A 23,363-nucleotide genomic window follows, 5' to 3' on the forward strand; every position below is an offset into this window, starting at 1 on the left:
AATATTTTTCCATACAACATCTTCAACTTGTCTCCGACTTCTAGATGTGCTCGGTTGGTTTTCTAGCATTTCCTCCTCAAGATTCTTTAATAAATGATATGCGGATTTACACGAGAAAAGCCCATTCTTTGCTGCCCCCACCAACTGATCATCTTGATGGAATATGCTTAGCCTAATTCCTTGAATTGCCTTACTTTTCTCTGGAGAAAAGAGTGAATTGAGTTGATCAATCTTCCAACATCTGTGATCTTGGTCAATCAGTTCTGAAACACGTTCAATTGAACACCCTGATGGCCGCTTGATCTCCAAAGAAACTCTCCTCCCTTCCACTGGTATCAATGGGTCTTCCCACACCTTTATATTGACCCCATCTCCCACTCTCCATCTGAGACATTTTAATAGCATGTTTCTTGCTTGGATAATCCCTCTCCACGCCCATGAAGGGTTTCCCCCAACCTTGCAGATAAAAAATCTAAGTTTAGATAGTAAATCCCTTTCATCAACTTAGACCAATAAGATTCTGGAATTTGAAAAAGTTTCCAAGCCAGCTTCATCAAAAAGGCCATGTTTTGTAATTTTGAGTCTTTGAATCCCAAACCCCCTTTCTCCTTGGATTTGCTAAGTCTCTCCCAGCTTACCCAATGGATTTTATTCTTTCCTTCCTTATCTCCCCAAAAAAAATTTGTAGCCTTTTGTCATGCTTGCTTATGAAATGAAGAAGGTAATAGAAAGTGTGATCCAACATAGTTTGGAAGAGCAAATGCTATTGATTTTAACAACACTTTCTTACCAGCTTGACTTAAAAGCTTACCCTTCCAGCCTTGAGTCTTGTGGGAGAGATTATCCTGAATAAACTGAAAAGACTGTGCTTTGTCCCAAAAGTCGAATTCGTTGTGCATTTCACAGCACCTGTCAGATTTCAATATTATTGCACGGCGACCATGCAAAAACGTTATGTGTACCTTTTAACATAGAATCATCAGATTTCAACATTATTACATTTGATTTTTGGTAAAACAACACTATAGCATGTGTACCTTACATTAATCATGTGCACCTTTCTAATAAAGAACCTAAATTACAAATTAAAGAATATTACATTGTACCTTGCAAAAGCATGACTTACGTGCACCCCTAGAATGAGATTACGAGTTAGAAGAATCTATATGCGGAACCGAAGGCTTTGGACAAGCAGAGCCTAGAAATAATTTTTAATCCTATTACATGCATACTTTGCAAAAATGTGAATTATATGTCCTTTTAACATAAGCTTTAAATTAAAAATTAAAAGAATATATTTTTCGTATCTCCACCTTTTCATGAACTTAGGACAACTATATGTAATCTTGGAGTGAAATGTTTGTTTTGGGGTCTCCACTTGTTCATACTTACGATGATTATACATGTTTTCTTAGATTCCGGATCACATTCTTTTTCAACGATGGATTCCGAACTAATTGGTTGGTTTCTGAAGTGTCTTGAATATTATTAAACAAAAACATGATCCAAAATCAGTAGATTGATTGATCATCTTTAGACACACCTAATTGCATGCTCAAATAAGATTTAGATTGAAACCACATATGAATTGTTTGTCATTGACAATTACACCCTTAGAGTCTTTGTTTTCTTTTTTCCCTAAATGGGTAGCTTTATATTGAGGTGGAGGTGGGGGTTACTATTACACATACCACAAAGAATATTGAACATGACATTTTTACTAAGAGGTCCCAGTCATTATCGACTGAGCAACTCTTCAATGGTATTCATCCTCAGAATCTTGGAAAATCATCCAAAGATGAATGTATTAAATTTCAGATAGGGTAGCTGTGGATATGACTTTATATCTTCTCTTGTGATGGGCATAGTTTAATTGTCATTTTCACCATCAAAAATTATATACAAAAATAACAAAATCGATGATCTAGTGAAATTCTATTTTTGTCCTTGTCAAAATTATGTCTTCTAATTTTCTTGACTTTTGAAGGATAAAATCACAATTTCAGTTATACCCATATCAAGTAGGGATAAACGTTATTTCATAATAAGGTTATACTAAATTTTAAAAACTTAGGTTTTGGAGTATTTAAATATAAAGTGTAATTTTTTGAGAGAGTTTGGATACGGCTTGTTTTTCGGAGAGGTGAATGTTATAAACGCTTTTTTAACAAATGTCTGCTTTCTTATAGGATTGTTATCATCTTCAACTACCTTTCATTATCTGATTACCTCCTTCAACGTCATTTTCGATGGTTTTCTTTTCCATTCTCTCTTAAATCTCATCTGTATCCACGAGACTTTATCAACAAATCTTCCTATTTTCATCTCGTATCCACCAAATTTACGATCGATGCATGACCCTTTTGATTTTTTTGGTAAGAAATTTCCATTAAACGAAAGAAAGAAAAAAAAAAATCAACCCGTGAAACAGCCTAGGCAACCGAAGAGCATAACTCCTGAAGTCAAAAAATGGATTTAGCCCAAACCGTCATACATGGGATCGACAGTGCCCTCTTTGCAAGAACATCCGCAACTGTGTTTATCGTTCTTGGAACAAAACAAAAGGAGCACGAAAGTAAAGATGAGCATAACTCCCTAATATCCTCCTCCAGAGTAGTTAAGCATAGGGGAGGGGAGCTGGAAGCATTGTTTATGTATTGGACCAATATTCTACCATCTGATTCTACCAGAAGATTATTACAGTCTTTTGAAAGTGCAAACGTCAATCCAGTTCTCATAGCTAGAGCTTACGCTATCCTTTCCACCACTAAGTTGCATAGCACCGGTTCAGAGACGACTGTAATTTCTCCTTTATGATTTAGCACATAGCCGACACCACCTTTGCCACTTTCTTTACACTAAGACACCGTCTGAATTCAACTTTAATTTACCTTGAGGCGGAGGTTCCCATTGCTATTGATTTTCATCAGGTTGAGTATTATTTATCACTTCCCCACCTCCTGTTGTCTTGACTACCTCAAATTCAGCATGTTCTTTTTGGGCTGTCTCAATAATTTATTTTGAGGTAGTTTGTTTTTGTGAGAGAGTAAAGATATTTCCATATATTGTTTAAAAGACCATACAGCCTATTTATAGTAATAACAATACAAAAGTATTAAATTGATTATTGTGGCGATTCGAGAGTTGGTAGATTTGCATGGAAATATCATCATTACTCATACTAATAGAGAAGCAAATATGGTTGTTGATTGGATGGCAAAGAGAACAACAACATTGGAGAACAACCATTTCTTTCAGGTACCCCCTCAAGGTATAGAGGAGTTCCTTTAGGTGGATTGTTTGACCAGCTCTTTTTATATAGATTTGGGTTTTTTAACCCCGTTTATGTATCAAAAAAAAAAAAATACAATACTATAAGACAGCTATACAATGACAGTTGTCACTCCCTAACATGCCCCCTCAAGCGATGGGAGTCAACAACCCAAAGCTTGTCTCGTAAAGCTAAAAATTGACGTTTAGGTAAACTCTAGTTTCTGGTTTCTTTACAACATTGAAGCTCACAATCTGGTTCCTAAATCAAGTTTCTGGAGAAAAGAGTGAGTTGAGTAGATCAATCTTCCAATATATGTGATCTTGATCAATCAGTTCTGAGACACGTTCAATTGAACACCCTGATGGCCGCTTAATCTCCAAAGAAACTCTCTTCCCTTCTACTGGTATCCATAGGTCTTCCCACACCTTTATGTTGACCCCATCTCCCACTCTCCATCTGAGACCTTTTAATAGCATGTTTCTTGCTTGGATAATCCCTCTCCACTCCCCCATGAAGGGTTTCCCCCAAACCTTGCAGATAAAAAATCTGAGTTTGGATAGTAAATCCCTTTCATCAACTGAGACCAGTAAGATTCTGGAGATTGAAAAAGTTTCCAAGCCAGCTTCAAAAAGGCTATGTTCTGTAATTTTGAGTCTTTGAATCCCAAACCCCCTTTCTCCTTTGATTTGCTAAGTCTCTCCCAACTTACCCAATGGAGTTTATTATTTCCTTCCTTATTTCCCCAAAAAAATTTGTAGCATTTTATGGTGCTTGCTTATGAAATGAAGAAGGTAATAAAAAGTGTGATCCAACATAGTTTGGAAAAACAAATGCTACTGATTTTAATGATACTTCCTTACCCATTTGATCAGTACAATAAGAAAATGGCAAATTTGTTCGTACTGGTTTCAAGGAGTGAGAAAGAAAACTCAATAAATAAAAGAGGAAAAAAATTTTAAAATAATACTAAACAATGGCAACTAAGAACGAATTTCCTCTCTCCTTCAAAATAATAATAAAATCAATTTACTGTCAACCGAATTTTTGTTTGCTTTTACCCTAGAAAAATTGTTTGTTGATATCCATGTGGTTGTTATTGGATTTTGGTTTTAAAATGTCAAATAATATAATACATATGTTATTTAGATAAGTTTCAAAACATTAAAAATTCTATCTCCCTAGTTTTGTTTTAAGATTCTTGTTTGATTCTTACTCTATAGGACTCTTCTAGATGTAAAGATTCCAATCCAAGCATTTTGACAATTCGGCATATATAAGGTAATCTAATTTATTCTCGCCTTCCCTGTGATTCAGTAGTTTGGATGCCTAGCACAAATGGTATTTTTTTCGCTTCGCACTGCATGGGATAGCCCGCGTAAGAGGTCTGATAAAGTTGCTTGGTCGGCGGTGGTCTGGGCAAAAAGAAATCACCCTCGTTTTGCATTTATCACTTGGCTGGCATGTCTAGAACGCCTCTCAACAAGAAGCCAGTTGCGTAATTGGGGCGTAGTGACAGAGACAACTTGTGTGCTTTGTAATAGATGTGAAGAGAACTTAGATCATATCTTCTTCTATTGTACCTACTCTAGTGAAATATGGTGTCATATCTTAGAGCTAAATGGGTATACCAGGTTGCCATTGGTTTCTTGGAAGGATGAACTCATATGGATCACCACACATTTTGCAGGTCCGACAGCAAGAGCTGCAGTCCGTTGTTCCTCTATGACAGCAACTATATATAGAATTTGAGAGGAAAGGAACAGTCGAATATTCAGTGGTACTACTACAGAAGCTCAGGTGGTATTGGGAAAAATTAAGAAGGATACCCGCTTGCGATTCACACACCCTCCACTCAAACTTACTGACACTCAAGAAGATAGGAATTTTTTTGCTCGATGGCACATTGGGGTGACTTTTCAACTTCCAAAGGCGGTTTGTCATAGATGGCCCAAGCCAGAAGGTAATTGGGTGGCTATAAATTGTGATGGTTCTAGTCGAGAAGACATTGGTGGGTACGGGCTATTGCCCGAAATCGTCATGGTAAGGTTATATTTGCTTTGGCAGGTGGTAGTAATGAGAAAAATATTACTCGATTGGAATTATATGCGATCAAGCGTGGCATGGAGACTACTCGTGAAATGGGTTTGACGATGATAGAAATTCGATCTGATTCCATGGTGGCCATCCAATCTATTCAGGGACATTTTTCTACATCTTGGAGGGTTGTTGATTTGATCATGGAGATTAGGGAGTTAAGGGGTGGTTTTTTGATATGTAATTTTGTTCATCATGTTCGGGAGATTAACGTTTGTGCGGACTTCCTGGCAGGTTTCCTTAATACCTCCCAAGAAATCCATCTAGCTGCAAATGCTCTTCCATTAGCTCTTTCTGCTTTTGTTCGGGATGATGCTAATGGTAAGAAATTTTTCAGAATGTAATTTTCTTTCTTTTTTTCTCTTTATTTAATCAAAGCTCCCTTTCTCCAAAAAAAAATTTATTTCTAGGAAAATTCAGTTTCTTGTGGATGCTCTCAATGAGGTAGTTAGACACGCCCCTTGGGGGATCTGTTGGGTCTTTATAAGGACTCAATCAAAGGGCACAAACAAATGAAGATGTGGTAAAGATCCATGCTTCTTAGTGGAGAGGTCTTGGGTTCGACCCTTGTAGACGGCATTACATTTCCAGTATTAAAAAAGCATCAATACCAAAAAAAAAAAAAAAAAAATATAATTTTTTTTTTTTTTTTTTTTTTTTTTTTTTTTTTTTTTTTTTTTTTTTTTTTTATATTTACCATGTGTTTAGTCCCACATCGGATGGAGCTAATGATAATATCGATTATATATACATTTGTTGCTCCTAAGTGGGGTGTATGTCAATAGAGAGTTAAATATGGATCACACGCATGCACCAAGTTGGGCCAAGTCGGACGTGATTATGGCCGTGGTCCATGGATCCCAATCTGACCAAGCCTTAGGACACTATTATATTTTTAAATAATATTAAGTGTCTATGATGGGTTGTGGATTATGATCCAAAACCCATTTTTGGGTTTTTACTATAGGGAGGTGACTGTATGATCAGTCACAACAGAGGTGACTTTACGTACAGATGTCACTCTCGGATAGAGGTGTCCATACTAGGTTAGGAAGAAATTAAGACAAGAGTTTTTGGCTTTGGTTTTTAAAGTAAGAAAAATTCGAGTTCTAATAAGTGAGAAAAATATCAATTTTGTTTTCTTCCTTCCTGTGTTGTATTCTACCTTCGTATCTCCTCTGCAAGTAGTTACTATTGAAGTGCTAGCCTTCAGATCTAAGGAGTTGTTGTATCTTGGAGACGAAAACGCCAAGGTCAAACCCAGTCTACACTAAAGGGGGCGTTCAAATACCTTAAGAAAAAGTATTGTACATACGCCTCAACTCACCTTGTTCGAGTTCATGCTGGTTTTGTTTCCGCTTCTTCTACTTCATTCGGGTAAGTGGTTTTGACATAAGGTATACTACTTTGTATTATGTTTCTCTTTGTCTGATATTGATCTGCCTATACTGTTCCTCTGGTTCTAACAGTTTTTGGAAGGCAACATGCGTGTGACAAGAGGTGGACCTTGAATGTGATCTCTTCTATTCTTATAATCACAATTATTAGATCTACTTCTTGTCATAGACTCAAATAAGAAATATCAACATAGTAACAAACAAGAGTTTTGCTATAGCCTTAGGTTGTATTTGTAGTCACTAGAGATTCAAGGTAATTTTAGAATTATGAGATTATCTAACTATGACTTATGGAAATATCTAACAATGTGTATTAATTTAAAATTTTAAGAGACATTTTAGAGTGTCTCTAGTAATTTTGATGTACTCTTCAAGTGTCTGTGCTTGCCGCTATTCATTTTGGATTGTCCTTATAAAAAATTCCAAAAATAATAATTACTGATTAGAAGATAGATGCCGTATTTTATATCACACATCATGTGTAAAGTCAATAAGCCTAGTTCAGCTACATCAATGTGTTCCTAACTAATTGTGAATACTCCTTCACATACAAAGAAAGATTTGCAGCATTTGACAATCTTTTGATAATGGAACTAAAGTCAATACACCTAGTTCAGCTACATCTAGTGTAAAGTCAATAAGTATAGTTCAGCTACATCATGTTTTTAACGGTTTTTTGGAATTCCAGAAGATTATTTGATGCAAAGACAAAAAAGAAGTCTTTGTTTGATGGAGATTTTCATGGCAAATAAAAGAAAAGGCCTAAGAGACCAAGTCGTATTTTGATCAATTATATTCAGAAACTAGCAGAAGCGCTGTCCTTTCTTTATCACGGAATGCTTCCCACTAAAGAATTTAATTTGAGCAACAGAAAGCTCTCTTTTATTTATTTATTTTTCAAGTCAGAATTTTTCTTATTGAAACTAGACGGAGAGGGACTTTGACAAGTACTTCACCATAGAAAAAACCACAAACCCTTTCTCTCGATTGGAGAACCAGATTACTTAGAAAGAGATGCCATTACCAAAGATTAAAGGGAGTTACAGGAGAAAGCACTGGTCGGATTCAAGGCAAGTTTCGTTGATTAATTTCGGTCTTTTTGTTCGGCACGCTAGAACTGAAGAATTCAGACAAGTCTCCAAAACCCTTTTCAGACCAAGCAGATGCCGTGATCATAGGTTACATAAAGTTGTTTTGCATTTGATGCTGGAAATTTATTAGAACTTCAAAACTATATCCAATTCATCTCTTTTTGTCTGGATCTTCCATCAAAAGGGGTTCCCAGAAATTTTTGAAGAAGATCGCATGCATAATGCAATATCGATCCCACCTAGACTCTAAACCTGATTCTATTATTATATAAAATAAATCTCATATTGCAAGGGTTTGAACTCCAACACCAATGTGAGGGATGTTTGCTTAATCAAATTCAAATTTATATGTTATGTTCCGTTAAGTTCTACTGAAATTATTGCCTCTATTACAATGATTACATGCATATATGTGTGGTTATATACGAGATCAGTTCTTGTGTATGGATTTAAGCATGTGCATTTCAGCACTAGAATGCATGGTTAATGATAGTATGACATGCTAAATCCTACCTAATAGGGTAATGGTGTTGGCTGACTCATGGTATGGATTTTACTTCTATTCTTGCATTATTATTTGAGGTGTGAGGTGCTAAAGGAAATGGAGTGAGAACGTTAAAAGAAATAGAGGTGCGAGGGTGAGAATGATTTTATTTAAGAGTTTCCTAAAGTGACAGCCAAGTCCATAAAGGGCTACAAGATAACATTGGCATGTCATTCACTAGGTTAGCAAGGGTTTTCCAAAGCGTTGATTGAATCTGTGAGAGAGTATACCAGTAACCTAAGTAGGGTCATGGAGGTGCTAACCCAAAGTGATGGTCGAATGCCCAAGGGTTATTTTTCCATGCTTTCTCTCAATATAGCATGATAAGTAGACAACCATTGCATGACTATAGAAGACAGAGGCAGAAGAACTAACATCTTGTCTACTTTTGCTAGGGTTATAGAACTACTTTATATACTAACAACCAACATTCCGTAAGACCTAGGGATCCGGATTCATCTTTGAGGAGGGCATTTCTATGTAACTCATGTATCACCATCCTTCATTAGGTATATCCCTTCATACAAGCTGGAGGCTTGATCATTCTCTCGGACCTTCTAGGAGGTTCTGCCACCTTGCTTTTAGGTTGACCATGCTGACCCTCCATGTTGCCTTTTCCCTTTTTAGCGATGGACACATCATTGCCACCCTCTAGAAAATTAACTTTGTCCTCAAGGTTAAAACTTGGGAAATAATTTCTGCAGGAATTAAGGAGAGTCAAATCTATGATTTCTTCGCTAATAGCTATTAATTATTGCCAACTATGCTTATTCTTTTATTATAATATGTATGTCTGTTTCAAAAGAATTTGAAGTAGGTGAACCATTACCCTACAATATTCGCTAATCTAAGATCAAATCACCTGTAAGGGTAGGTCCAACATGTTAAGCGTGGGAAAGGTCTTCTAGAAGACAAATTTATTGACTTGAGTTGAGAAACTTCAGTGTGTTGAATAATTAACACTTTTTTCAATTAAAAGGTGATTGTATTACCAACGGGGGTTGGTCCAAGTGGTAAGCAACTTGGTCCGCTTAAGCAAGGTTCCGGTATCGAAACCTTGTGGATACAAAAAATCCCCGCTGGGAGACTCACCCACCACAGCCAAGTGTGCAACCCGGGTCGAAGGGTCAAAGCCTGGAACGGATTGGGCGAAAGTGGTATAAAAACAGCAAGGGGGGGGGGGGGGGGGGAGAAGAGGAAGGGGGGGGGGGGGGGGGGAGAAAAAAAAAAAAAAGGGGGGGGGGGGGGGGGGGGGGGAAAAAAAAATAGAAGGCGGCAATTCAATTCAAGTTGATGCCTTGCAAGTCCCCTAAAGAGGTAGTGTGGCAATGCTCTTATGAGGGCTGGAGCAAATTCAATATTGATGGCTCTGCCTTGGGGAATTCAGGTCAAGCTGAATTTTTTTTTTTTTTTTTTTTAAGGGGGTGGGGGCGGAGGTCAAGCTGGTGTGGGTGGATTGATTAGGGATTCAACTGTTACGGTGTTGACCTCTTTTGCCAATACTGGATTCAAGAGCAAGGGTCAATTTTTAAGGTTGGGTATAATTGGGCAACTGATGTTACAGGTCTAGTGAATTTGATTCATATTTCATGTGTAATTCTCTTTTTATTGATCAATAAAAGTCAAACCCTTTATTTAAAATAATAAATAAATAAATAAAAAAGCAACAAATATGGAATACCTTTATAAAGACTTTCAAAATTCTTCAAAAGGTCTATCCCACCATAGGAGCCTATGAAAAATCAAACTATTATTATAAGTACAGTGACCAAATTGATGATTTCTCCACTAGTGTGGGCTTGTTTTGATTGGCTTGAAAACCTAAGACCCTTCATATAGATTATTTCAAGTAAGGCAGCACAGACCCTAATAGCCATCTTTCGCAATTGAAAGAACAAGCGTCTCTTTGATGAGCACCTTATGAGCTTCGAGAGAATAAATATAACCACCAATGTGTAGCCCTCATATTTTAACTGGTGAGGACGATTGAGATACTCGACAAAGGCATTCATAAGGTATGGTCCCATATATAAAGCCAATATGTTGATGATGGAGAACAGACCTGTCCATAAAATTTCTCTCCACATTGTGAAAATCAATGCATTAACCAGCTTGAGTGTGTTTCCTTGGCCACCATCGCTTTCAGATTCAAGTTTACTTCTAAAATGAGAGAATGTCACGTTGGCATTATCACAGTCAGCAAGATGAGGAACATCTTCAAGGTTTTACGACCATTTTTTTATACCCAAGTGCAAGCAAAGGACCCATCCAAGAGAAAGCAAAAATACTTTGAAGATCAGCATTTGCATAGGGAGATAAACTCCCTCCATTGACACGCGATGTATGTCCATTGATTGCCACCATTATTTTGACCAGAACTAATTAAAAAAAAGGCTCTGAAAGATGGAAATCTTCGTCTCTACCTCTAGTAAACCACCCAACATAACATAGGAACAAACTAAAAACAATTCGTCCAGCATCAGAGACCCATAACCGGAATGGTAAGGAAGAATGTTTCGAAATCAAACAGAGATGTATAACAAGATATGAACTGGACATGAGGAAGTAGAAGGACCACCAAAGTCTTAGTAAAATGGGAAACTTACTCTCAGGTGAATGAGAAAATAGGATATCTAAGTAAGCAGTAATCGTAAACCAAACGATTACTTTAAATGCAAAATCGAATTGTGTAACAAGATCTGGATATGACCAACCTTGCCTATACTCTAAGAAGGAGTTTAACATGAATAAGAGAAAATCATAGAAAGACAGTCCTATACAAGAAATGAGAGCTACCCAGTGGTACAAAAAGTCTGTATTCTTCAAAACTCGTTTTGAATTTTTAAAAGTTGGCCTCGTATGTCTTTCGCAAGAACAGTAAATAAATAAAGCTAACAAAAAAATTAAGTGAGAAGCAGCAGAAAACCAATGGAGGAAAACCATGGCAGTAGGCTCTGAGATGAATATCTGACTGTCCACATGATTCATTGATTCTTTAAAAGCATCCATGTTATATCCTTCTTGATACGATTTAATTGGTATAGTTCATGTAGCTAGTCCAATACAAACCATATCACCTTCAGATGTAGTTCTGAACCTGCTAACGAGTAGACAAAAAAAAAATGTTTAATGAGCAAGAAGATTTGTAAAATAATGATAAGTAAAAAGTTTGGGATGTATATGATTTATTGCCTATTCCAAACACTTAGTAATGTGAGACGAAATAAATCAGCTAAGTACTGAAACGCTTATGTGAAGCCCTGCTAGTAAGCGTCCATAATCCTGCTAAAAGAACAGAAGTATAAAGAAAATCTCACATGAGAGAGAGAGAGGAGAGGCACCTTGACAAACTAAGTTCCTTGTTTCTGGGTTTCTGGATTTCCAACGTTTAACTTCTTCGTGCAGTTAAACATGGAATCAAGAATGCTGTAGTAATTAAAACAATATCTTGGAGAGAGTGGCCTTTGCTGGTAACGTATCTGATGGGTGATTTGAGACCTGAGAGGTCGCTTTGTAAGTTATAAAGGAAATGGAGATGAATGACATATGTCTCTTTATCCCTAAATTCCTTAAAAATAGGAAATCACTTGGTCTGAATCCTCCGGAACCGTGTTAGAGGGATTTCTCTGGGTGTCCAATTAATGCAATAAGAGAAAAACGCGATAACTGAACTGGTCCTTCAACAAAGATGTTGACCAAATATTTCCTTGGATATTAAGCTTGCAATTGGCAAATCGATGATCGCTCAATCCTTTGTTATGATTGTGTGATTGTAAATGGTAAAGTACCCAAGGGTTGGTTCAGTTGTAAAAGTTTTCGATGTAGAAATCTTCTTTTACTTGAAACATGAGGTAGTATTATTATACAACATCCATGATGACATTTGCTTATCATATTCATCATGTGCAACTGTGCAAGGTCAAACAAACCTACGTCTTCAGTTTGTGCTTCTAACCCACTGTCAATACTCTGCATTATGAAAACGGATTGTAACATTTATTTATAAGAAGGTATTTTTATTGTTTTGAATGAATAAAAAAATTCAATAACTAGAAGGAAGATAAGATCGACAAGAGGAGAGAAATATAAGAGAGCAAATGATTAAAGCCCAGAAAAGCAAGCAGAAAGATTTCTTTTTCTTTTTCTTTTCCTTTAAAACGGTCATTTGTATTAAAGAAGCTAAAGAAAAAATTACAAATTATAATATTAACCCCATGTTTGAAAAGAAGTAACAAAAATAAAAATAAAAAATAAAGAACACAAAACAAAAGTCGAGATCTTAGAGTTCATCGTCAAATATTAGTTGGGCAAGAAAAATTATTACTAAATTTAGCATTCGGTAATTATTCAAAAATAAGATTCATTCAAGTAAAAAAAAATTAAATATATTAAATAAAGTTTTTTAAAATCTGTCAATTTGATAAATTTTCCCTAAGTATTTAAGAACAAAAGCTTAAAGTTGCAAAACTTATTTAATTATTTAATTGAAGAGAATCTAAGCATACATGCGTAACTCTCATGTGGTTCGTTCTAGGAGCCTATTTTAGAAAAAAAAATTATTTTTCCTTTTTAATCAACATAAATGACAATGGAAGGAAAACTTTGATCGAGTGAGAAAAAGTTTGAGTGAAGAAGAAACTTTGGAATAAACTTTGGAATTTTCTTTTGGTAAATAAATTTGAAAATATTCATCGTAGTAAAAAATTTGTTTTGACATAAACTTCGTTGGCATTTATTTTTTTACTTATCATTGATGGTTACAACAGTATTTTAAAATTCAAAAGAGTCATCTAACACTTGGAAAATAGAGAATACAACATTTGGAGGCTCCAAGAGCTGTTGATGATTTCTCTACTCTCTACAGTGACCCTGATACCAAAAGTGCCGCTTGGTCTCATTTTGAGGAGTTAGAATTTCGTTTTAGAGAGAATTTTTCCACACTCAGATTAGTGAGTGGAATTTGAATTTAAACTACAACTTGTTTACAATCAAACTCTACAACTTGTTGATACTTTAACTATAACTCAAACTCTTCTTGATCGGTTGGAGATAAAATCAATCGAGGATAGAGTTAGTTACAGTGGATTTGAATTCAGAGACTTATCCTTTACATGAGGCACTTTATGTAAATTTCAGGATATTGTTTATCGCCATAATTACGCAATTTACAGGTGCTCATGCTGGGATAAAAATCTGTTGCAGAACTTTATGAATCACAAAGACACAAAACCACCATTTGTTTAAAAACAATCCCAAAGACAGTTCCAGAATGGAGTTTTCAGAATGATCCATAAATGAAGAACAGCATTCACAAAAAAGAAATGCAATCAAATCAAGTCAAAGATAGATCACTAGTTTTCCTTTTCAATAACATAAGTATCATAACTTCACCCAAAAAAACATAAGTAGCATAACGTAAATACAAACAGAGAAGCTGATGAAATCTTCAAATGCTGCTCAACTTAGATTTTTTGTCCATATCATTCCATTCTGGTTTATCCAATGACAAACTTCAGTTAGGCCAGGGCCAAAACCTAGCAGTTTGAAAGCAAGATGGTTAGGATTCCAAGTTGAAGTGTCATAGTGGCATGCCATGATCACTTGATTCATTTTCTTTTGGGCATGTATATCAACTGCATAAACTTTTACTTTTTGTAAAACATGACAGTAATAAACTTGAAAAATAAAAGGAAGACTATGACACAAGGCAGGTGATTCGGAGAGGCTTTCATAAACAAGTTTCACAGTTTCAATTGTTACGTTTTCATATGATCCTTCGATATTTTCCGTACTCCACAAGCTAACATGGTGCCCTAATTTCTGGACAACAAAATCAATGAGGTCCTCAGCCGATGTTGCACAAGTGTATTGCTCTCCTTGAGTTGGTTTTTTCTCACATAACTCAAGGCTTTCTTGAATATACTCTTCCATATTTGATTCATCATCTACACCAAAAAGCTCCTTCAGTTCTATGATATGGGCCAAGGAAAATGGGATTTTAGATGCTAGAGTTAGTGGCAAAAATGATTTATATGACATTGGATCCCTTAAATCAGGAATAGGCATTAAACCACCCTCTTTCACCATCGACTCCCGAAAATATGGCAATCCCCCTTGCTTGGCAACTGATAGGGGTGTTGTTTCTTCCTGTTTTATATCATATTTAAGTTTGACAGCATTCCACTGGGCTATTGGTGGCAGGGTACTATCATTTGTTTTATTCTTTATCATTGCATTTGTAGAACAAGCAACATTAGCTTGTGTACAAAACAGACGTAGGTAATGAACAAATTCCTTTTCTTCGATAAGTTTTAAAAAGGCTGCTGCTTGAGAGGGTCTCAGTGGAGATGTCTTTGCGGCTAACCAATCTGGAGGATTCGAAAGACTAATATGCTCTTCCCAATACTGTAAAAAGGCATTTTTAGATTGAGAAACCTGCAATTTCATGGGTAAAATGAAAAGAATAAACCACAACAGAGATCAAGCAAGAACAAATAATAACCAACTTAAAATGATGAATTATGGAAAGGAAAAGTTTTTCTTACAGTAAAGCATGATGCTATGAGAAGTCCAACCAACAAGATGGGATGGTTCATGGTGGGAATGAACCAATGAACAAAAAGTCTCGGGTCTAGATCTACTCCTTTGTGGGAATGAGTTGGGTTGCTGCATGGACAAGGGTTGGGGTGTTTGAAATTATATTAGAGGGGAAATTTATGCGGCACTTAAAGCAGAATAAGAAAAGAAATTTTTCACTTTTTTTACTACTGTTAAAAGGCTTTTTTAACTTCACTTTATCCCTCAAATTTTAAAAATCTGCCCCTCAGGACCTCATCTGGGTTATTCTCATCAATTTACTTTCCTAATTTTCTTTTCTTTCTAAGTGTTTATACAGTATTAGTCAGGAATATATAAGAAGTTAAATTATTAATAGTTACTTTAAAGGATTAGTTCAGTTGGTAAAATAACACCTCATAAATAAGAGCTGAATAATTCAAATCTCCTCTCAAATTGGTGATCTATACTTACGCTACTGTAAGGTCTAAGAAGAAGCTAGAAATCTTATTTTAAGTTTTTAAAAAAAATGTTTAAATGACATTGTATCTGTTGAAGGGCCTCAAAATACTGTTAGTCTTTTTCCATAAAAGATATCAATTCTATTCCAACTACTTAGAGTCCTTATGCAGCCAAGAAATGGAATTTACTATCCAGAAGTTGTAGACTTCTCCTATAACATTTCTTACTCAAAAATAATTAGAATAATATCATTTTCTGAAACAAAAGCATATCAACCAAAAATTATGTCCTCATGTTTTATGTAATTGATCTTTATTTTTGAAAAACCTAAGCCATTCATTGTTTAGGTCAGAATAACCTCCCATGTGGTTGGTTCTAGGAATAATTGTATGAACATGAAAATAAATATTTTATAGGAGAGGAATTGATAAGAAAATTTAAAGCATAGGAAATATATCATAATTGTAATTCAAAGAATCGAAAAGTTTACAGAAAGTAATTTATTGGCACGCTTCAGAGGGAATGAAACTTGGCTGCTATCAAGGTAGCAGGAATCTCCTTGCTACCCCCATTTGTAACCAATAAAATGAAATCCAGAGGGCCACTTTTGAAAAAGTACAAAAACCTAGGAATTTATTTATCAAACAATTGCGGATTATATATATTTATCAATCAATTGAGACTTTTGACTATATGGATACATAGAAATTGCCTGAGGGTGGCCAGAAAAAATATTTTGATTTCAGATATATATTTTTTTTTTTTCCTTTTTTTGCTAGAACCAAACTTTACCAAGAGAAACCTGAGTAAAACAAAGGCCTTAATTAAAACAAAGGCCTTAATTAAAACAAAGGATTTTGGTTTCAAATTCAATTATATACCTCCCACGTCTTTAGTTAAGGCACTATCCATCCCTACTGTGATCATAACCAAAGTTTCCTGGAAGAGAGCCTCAAATTTTCTCTCATTTCTTCTGTAACCTGAATACTTTAAACTGGACTGCAATAGTGTTCAAATGATTACAAGCAACCTTGATACCCATTCCACCATTTCTCTTCTCAACCAAAAAATACAACTTTTTTTCCATTCTCCTTATATCAATTAGTACCTCAGTCTCATGCAGCTTTCACATAGTTACATATATTTTGCCTTCCATAGACTAGGAACTATCTTCGAGTGTACTCATTAACAAGCTTTGCAAAGGCTGAGGATTTCATTTCTAGCAATTTGGCTGGGGAATCATATTCCAGTATAAGTCCTAATTAAGACAATAGCATATGTTAGCGTAATCAAACACAAAATAATGAATGAAAAGATAAATAACCAAACTCAACTAAATGCATTGAAAATTAAGCTACTAATTTTCATCCACTAACCCTTATCAAGGAGGAGAACCATATCAATATCAAGAATTGATGTTAATCTGTGTGCGATTGTAATGATATATAGTACACTTTGAAAAGTGTTGCTTCAGCATTTGTGGAATTAGATAGTCAGTTGCAGTATTCACTGATGAAGTAACTTCATCAAGTACTAACACCTTGCTCTTCTTGAGCAATGCCCGCCCTAAAGAAACAAGTTGTTTTTGACCCATACTCCAATTCTCTCCGTTCTTGATCACTGTTATAGCCACCATATGAAATGAGTTATTTTCAGTATCTTATACTCACTTCTTTTTTCTTTTCTTTTTTTCCTCTTATTTTCTTGGAAAAGATGTTAGAGTACTGGGAAGTAGGGTTGTGTACTAAAAATTAGATAGTGAATGAGAAGGAACAGGCCTGGAGAGTCAAGCTTCCCTTCCTCATTTCTAACCTCATCACCAAGTTGGCATTGATCCAGAGCCTGATAAAACAAAGACACAATATCATCTTATCATGTTTTGGAACAATTCAAGATAGCACATATGTATACATAAAGATAGGATTAGCAGACTATAAAATGAACAAAGAAGGGTGTCCCCATGATGAAAAAGGAAAACAATGCGCATCCTAGATTTCAGCCAGGTGATTTTCTTAGGCCAAAATTTGGATAAAGGTTCATCCAATGAAATGGCTTTTGTTTTATTGATCGCAAATATCTAAATTAAAAGAAAATAACAAATAAATATATATAAATTAGAAAAAACAAAAGGGGAAAGGAGTTCATAAATTTTCATATCTTCCAACTAATCAATAGTGATGTGTTTTTTCCACATGTGAAACACAATTAGATTAGGTTATGTTCATCATTTTTTGGCAACTATTTGAAGATTACTCATCAAAAGGAAAAAGCTATTCACCTCCCATATTTGTTCGTCAGTGTACTGTTCAAGTGGATCAAGATTGTTTCTCAAAGTCCCCTCAAACATAGTGGGGTCTTGTGGGATGATACTCAATCTTGATCTTAAGTCATGAAGGCCAACTCTAGAGATGTTGATACCATCTATCAAAATTTGACCAGCTACAGGTTCAAGCATGCGAAAGAGAGTTTGTACGAGAGTAGATTTACCACTTCCTGTTTGCCCAACGATACCAATCTTCATCCCTCCAAAAAAAGTGCATGTAAGACCTCTCAAGACAAGAGGCAGGTGTGGGGCATATCGAACCTATAGATGTATCAATGGTAAATGATGTATATAAGAAATTTTTGACAAGTTAAAGGGAAAGTCATCTAACAATATTAGGCCTCAAAGGGTCTCCTCCATAAAACAAATAAATTAGAAAAGAGATATGAACTTGATGAATTTAGATTGGGGATTACCTAAAGATCTCTAATGTCAATTTTTCCTTTTGATGGTCATTCATAACTTGGCCTATTTTCTTCTACAAGCAAAGGAGGTTCACTTGGGATGCAGGTATATTGCATTATTCTTTCAACAGATATGATTTTACTCTCAAGAATGCTAAAATCCCATACAACACCATGTAGACTGAAGTCTAGCCATGTAACTCCTAAACCGACAACACCTTCAAGAAAGGGGGGGGGGATTCAGATCATGCTTTGGTTGTTACCCTTAAATATGTTTTTTTTTTTTTTAAAGCTCAAGTTCAACTATTTACCAGGACTAAGTAATTCCTTTAGTACTGAGATTAAGAATACCAACAAGACCGCATATGTGATGGATGCCAACATATCCATGCGAAAGCACAACCATTCCATTGTCCCAGAGAATCAAAATTTAGGTTGGGAATACGCATCTACCAACTTGAGGTTTGTATCCATAAACATGTCTTGTGGTTGAACCTAGACTAGATTCTGAAAAGTGTTGTATAATCGGAGGCACGACACACTCCAATTAGCCGTGATAGTTCTCGTGATGCAGCTATGTAATATTTCGACAAGTCAAAAAAGTTCACAAAAATGAATTTTAAGTATGATGAGATAAAAATGAAATCCGTAATAAATTTATGGATAGTCAAAAAATCACATCCAGTTTGTTTTAATGAGATGTTTCTTTATGCAAGCTACTTCCTATTTTACGTTTACCGAAATATATACAATTTATGCTTTGTTCCAACAATTGTTTCTTCAAATCCAAGTTTAGTAAACATGAAATCATATTCAAAATCTTTTAGCATCCTTCTCTTTTATCTATAATGTTTTAACTATAAAACTTCAAATTCAAATAATGATGCACGATTTCATACCCAAGTTTTTGCCAACTCCAAATATGCTAGTGATCCATTAGATAATATGACCTTGTTCATTTTCCCAAAAACATAAATGTGTGGTTTATTGTAGAAGTGAAGCACATCGGTCTTATTTAGCCCCCTCTTCTCAAAGAACTTCACATTAACTCAAAATAGAATACGTGATTTAAAAATACATATCTTTAATATAATATTTATTGATTCAAGAAATCTATTAGACTTAGAATCTACCAGTTTCCCAGATACGTATATATACATCCAAAAAAAAAGGTACCAATTTTGTGGGAAGAAAGCAAGTTTAAGATCCATTGATTAAAGGAACGTTAATCATGGTGGAAATATATATATGGATAATAACAATGTTTACTCATACTAAGTTATAGCATTAGGGGAATTACCTGGTACCAAATGCATGCTATGGTCATTGGAACATAAGCCATTAACGTTTGCCATGAAACCTGTGACATTACTGCGGTTGTTCCTAGGAACGCGATAATTCAAATAGTAAGTTCTTCAAATTGATGTGGAATTGTAGTATCAACTGCACTTTGATATGTGGATGACTACATAATAAAAGACAATTAATACTTATATTAAATTCTATCCTAATCAAATAGACCATTTATATCCTAGAAATAAAAGTTAACATATATGCTCACCCTGTTCAAAATCCTACCACTTGGGGTAGAATCAAAAAATGATAAGGGAGCACAAAAAATGCACAAATGCATTTTGTTGAAGAGCAGAGTGGCTGTCTTGAATCCAGTAGTTACAATGAGTATAGGTCTTAGAAGTACACAAATGCAACTTCCAAGTGTTAAAAGCAACATAAACAAAAATGAGAGTAGATCCCCTAATATGAGGTGTCATATCCTTTGAAATCGGCATAACCAACACCATCCAGTAACTACTAATTATCAACAGAAGTTGAAAAAGAATTTGTGATAGTAATATAAATGGTACAAAAAAACCCCTTTATATGCTATGGTAACATATTTCCAATAGAACAAAAAACTAACTCCACCTTTTTCTCTCATTTCTTCTTGGACAATTTGTTCTTCTTGCCCAGTTGAGATTTTTAATTCTCCGATTTTGAATTCCCTTTCCTTGTTATCTTGAATCTTCTCATTACCCATCGATTTACTATATTTTGTAGAATTGAGTTCTACTAAAGCATTTTTATGTGGGTTCACTAATTCCATAAAATCACTTCCTGAACTAAGAAGTTCTTCATACTTTCCAGCTTGAGTAATCTTTCCATCTTTCATGACCTATCATAAAAATATATATATAAAAAATATAAAAAATAAAAAGGCAACTAATTATTATAAATTTAGGTTAAGAAAATTGAAGTGGAAATACAAGAATGACATTCTCACCAGGATAAGATCTGCAAAAGGTAAAAACTCTACTTGGTGAGTAACATAGATTATTGTCTTTGAACCTAGTAATCTTAGAAAACATTCCTGTCATAAAAATTTAGATGTTCATAACCTATTATAAAATTAATAGTAATAAAATAGAAGGAAAAAAAAATCATTTGTTTGAAGATTCAAGTAATTATAGATATTAATAAAAAAAATAAAAATAAAATCCTAGTGAAAAGTAACATAAAAACAATGGTTTTCATGAAGAAACAAATGCATTATTTAATAGCATGTGTTTGTAGATCTTATTTGTTCAATAAATATGATTTCACTACTCTTGAATTAGATATTATTTCAGTCAAACTTTATGTTCAAAAACATTGTGATTTAAGCAAAAAAACATATAACTGTGAACTAGATTTGTCAAGGAAATCCAAGAACATACCTTAAATGGGTGAGTACCCATGTAAGCATCTACAGAACTAAAAGGATCATCAAACAAGTAAATGTCAATATCATGGTACAAAGCATGTGCAATCTAGATCCTTTGCTTTTACCCATCACTTAAGTTGATCCCTTTGTCCCCAATAATTGTCTGATCTCCCAAGGTACACAATTCTAGGTCCTTCTTTAATGTGCATGCTTCAAGGATCATTTCATACATTTCTTTGTCCATTTCTTTGCCAAACAATATATTATCAACTATCTTGCCGCTTTGTATCCATGGTGATTATGGGACATAGGCCTTTGTTCCATACAGGTTAATGGCTCCAACTACCTTTGGCACTTCCCCCAATATGCATAAAAGTAAGCTAGACTTGCCTGACCCAACAAAACCACAAGCAGCTACTCTCATACCATGATATATTTGAAAATTAATATATTTTAATGTTATACTAGGGGAACGAAGATCCCAAGAGAAATTTCCATTGACTATCTCAACGGCAACCTCAGCACTTGCTTTTGGAGATTTCTGCACTATATTCGGATGAAGATCTTCCAAACAGATAAATGAGACTATCCTATCAAGGGAAAACTTTTGTTTGGACTACCAATGAGAGCGCGTCTGGGAGAGTATAAGTAGGCCCTTTTAGTAAACTAATTATTGCAAGTGTAGATACAATCTTCCCTGATTCTAGTGGAATTCCCATGAGAACTCAAAACCCAAAAGTAACCATAGATACAAACATTGGAGGACATAAATAGACAAAGGAAGTCATAGCTAATGTATAAAGTAACTTCCTTAACCAAATTGTTTCAGAGTTTCTAAATTCAACTATCTTATCCAAGAACTTCATTTCCCAGCCCTGAAGTTTTAGAATTCTCATATTCCTCAGTGCATCATGTGTCATTTTCATCCTTCTATCCTTTGCTTTCATCGATTCCTCCTGAAATTTTTCTTGTATTTTTTCCACTGGAATCAACAATGCTAGCACAACTTGAACAGGCAACTTCCAAATATCATGCAGGTACCAACTGAAAAAGCCAATTCTATCAACATCAACATTCATCAAATTAATATTTTCTCCACTAGCATGACTCTGCTTTGATTGGCTTGATAACTTGAGGCTCTTCTTAAAAAGTATTGCAACTAAGGCAGCATGAACCCTAATCGTCATATTTGTTCTTAGTTGAAAGAACAAATGTTTCTCAGAAACAGAACTTACGAGCTTCGAGAGAAAGAAAATAAACACTATTACATAGCCTCTATATTTTAGTTGGTAAGGGCTATTAAGATATTGAACAAAGGAGTCAAAAAGGTATGGTCCAACATAAGAAGCCAATATGGATATAATAGATAAAAGAGCTGTTCATAGAATTTCTTTCCGAGTCGTGGGAAATAATGCCTTCACCAGCTTAACTGTGGATGTTGCCATCTTACCATCAATTCGTTTATTTTAAATGAGAATCCCTTGGCACTTCGCTTGGCGCTGAGGTTCTTTTGTCTATGCTTGTTTATATCTGGGCAGCGGGTCCATCCGGGTGTTGTACTAAGTTGGCATTTGCTTGGGGTTGACTCTGTCTTTGACTGTGTCCTGTCCTCGTTTCTTGTTTGCTGTTGTTTTCACAGGGTTCCAAGATGGGAATCTCCTTCTCCCGCCTCTCATCATGGGCTGCGATAATGGATATAAAATCAGAGACCCACATCAGCAATGGCAGGACAAATGTTTCCCAATCAAACCAAGATGTATAAAAAAATAAGAACTCGACATTAGAGAATAGAATGCGCACCAAATATCCTTAGTAAAAGAGGGAACTTGTGCTCACTTGAATGAGAAAATTGAATGTGCAAATAAGCAGCAGTCACAAACCAAGTGATCGCTTTGAATCCGAAATCCAGCTGGACAACAAGGTTGATATATGTCCAACCTTGTCTATCCCCAATGTAGTTTAACACAAACAATCCAAAGGGCAGTTTCAGAATGAGTTCAAAGAATGATCTATCAATGAAGAATAAACAATTGTTAATTTTGTGGAAGAAAAACATTTCCAAAGGAATTGTTACAAAAAGGCAGCCAAAGCTAGTCAAAATAGATTATTAATATTTTTCCTTTTGATTAACATAAGTAGCATAATGTAAATACAAGCATGAGAAACTGAAGATAATCATATCTTCAAATGTTGCTCAACCTTGAGTCTTTGTCCATATCATTCCATTCTCATTTATCCAATGGCAAACTTCAATTACGCCTGGGCCAAATCCTAACAGTTTAAAAGCAAGATGGTCTGGGTTCCAAGTTGAAGTGTCATAGTGGCATGCCATGATCAATTGATTCATTTTCTTTCGAGCATGTATATCAACTACATATACTTTTACTTTCTGCAACATATGGCAATAATAGATTTGAAATAGAAATGGCAGACTATGACATAAGGCTGGTGATTCAGAGAGGTCTTCATAGACAAGTTTCACAGATCCAATTGTAACATTCTCATATGATCCTTCGAC

At 35.1% G+C, this 23,363-nt stretch overlaps 2 protein-coding genes and 1 pseudogene across 2 annotated transcripts; 1 reads left to right on the top strand and 2 right to left on the bottom strand.

The window, feature by feature from the left end:
* The first annotated feature begins 3,198 nt into the window (after nucleotides 1-3,198).
* On the top strand, nucleotides 3,199-5,712 carry LOC149003874 (uncharacterized). Its single transcript, XM_089168476.1, has 2 exons — nucleotides 3,199-3,271; nucleotides 5,339-5,712. Exons 1-2 carry the CDS (start codon nucleotides 3,199-3,201, stop codon nucleotides 5,710-5,712), a joined length of 447 nt encoding a protein of 148 aa, XP_089024602.1.
* An 8,145-nt stretch (nucleotides 5,713-13,857) lies between these two features.
* On the bottom strand, nucleotides 13,858-14,847 carry LOC149003875 (polygalacturonase-1 non-catalytic subunit beta-like). The gene has a single exon (XM_089168481.1). The coding sequence runs from the start codon at nucleotides 14,845-14,847 to the stop codon at nucleotides 13,858-13,860; it is 990 nt and encodes a 329-aa protein (XP_089024607.1).
* Nucleotides 14,848-16,583: 1,736 nt separating this feature from the next.
* On the bottom strand, nucleotides 16,584-22,290 carry LOC149003876 (ABC transporter C family member 3-like; annotated as a pseudogene).
* Between the last annotated feature and the right edge of the window lie 1,073 nt (nucleotides 22,291-23,363).

Source organism: Hakea prostrata, chromosome 9 (genome assembly GCF_041222555.1).
Source record: "Hakea prostrata isolate BN-2017 chromosome 9, UWA_Hpros_2, whole genome shotgun sequence".
NCBI classification, from domain to species: domain Eukaryota; kingdom Viridiplantae; phylum Streptophyta; class Magnoliopsida; order Proteales; family Proteaceae; genus Hakea; species Hakea prostrata.

Excerpts from the sequence above, each read along its gene's own strand:
- LOC149003874 (XM_089168476.1), top strand. The coding sequence starts at position 3,199 with ATGGTTGTTGATTGGATGGCAAAGAGAACAACAACATTGGAGAACAAC. Across the intron at positions 3,272-5,338 it reads CTTTCAGGTACCCCCTCAAG|GTGGTAGTAATGAGAAAAAT; the intron begins GTATAGAGGAGT and ends TTGCTTTGGCAG.
- LOC149003875 (XM_089168481.1), bottom strand. The coding sequence starts at position 14,847 with ATGAAATTGCAGGTTTCTCAATCTAAAAATGCCTTTTTACAGTATTGG.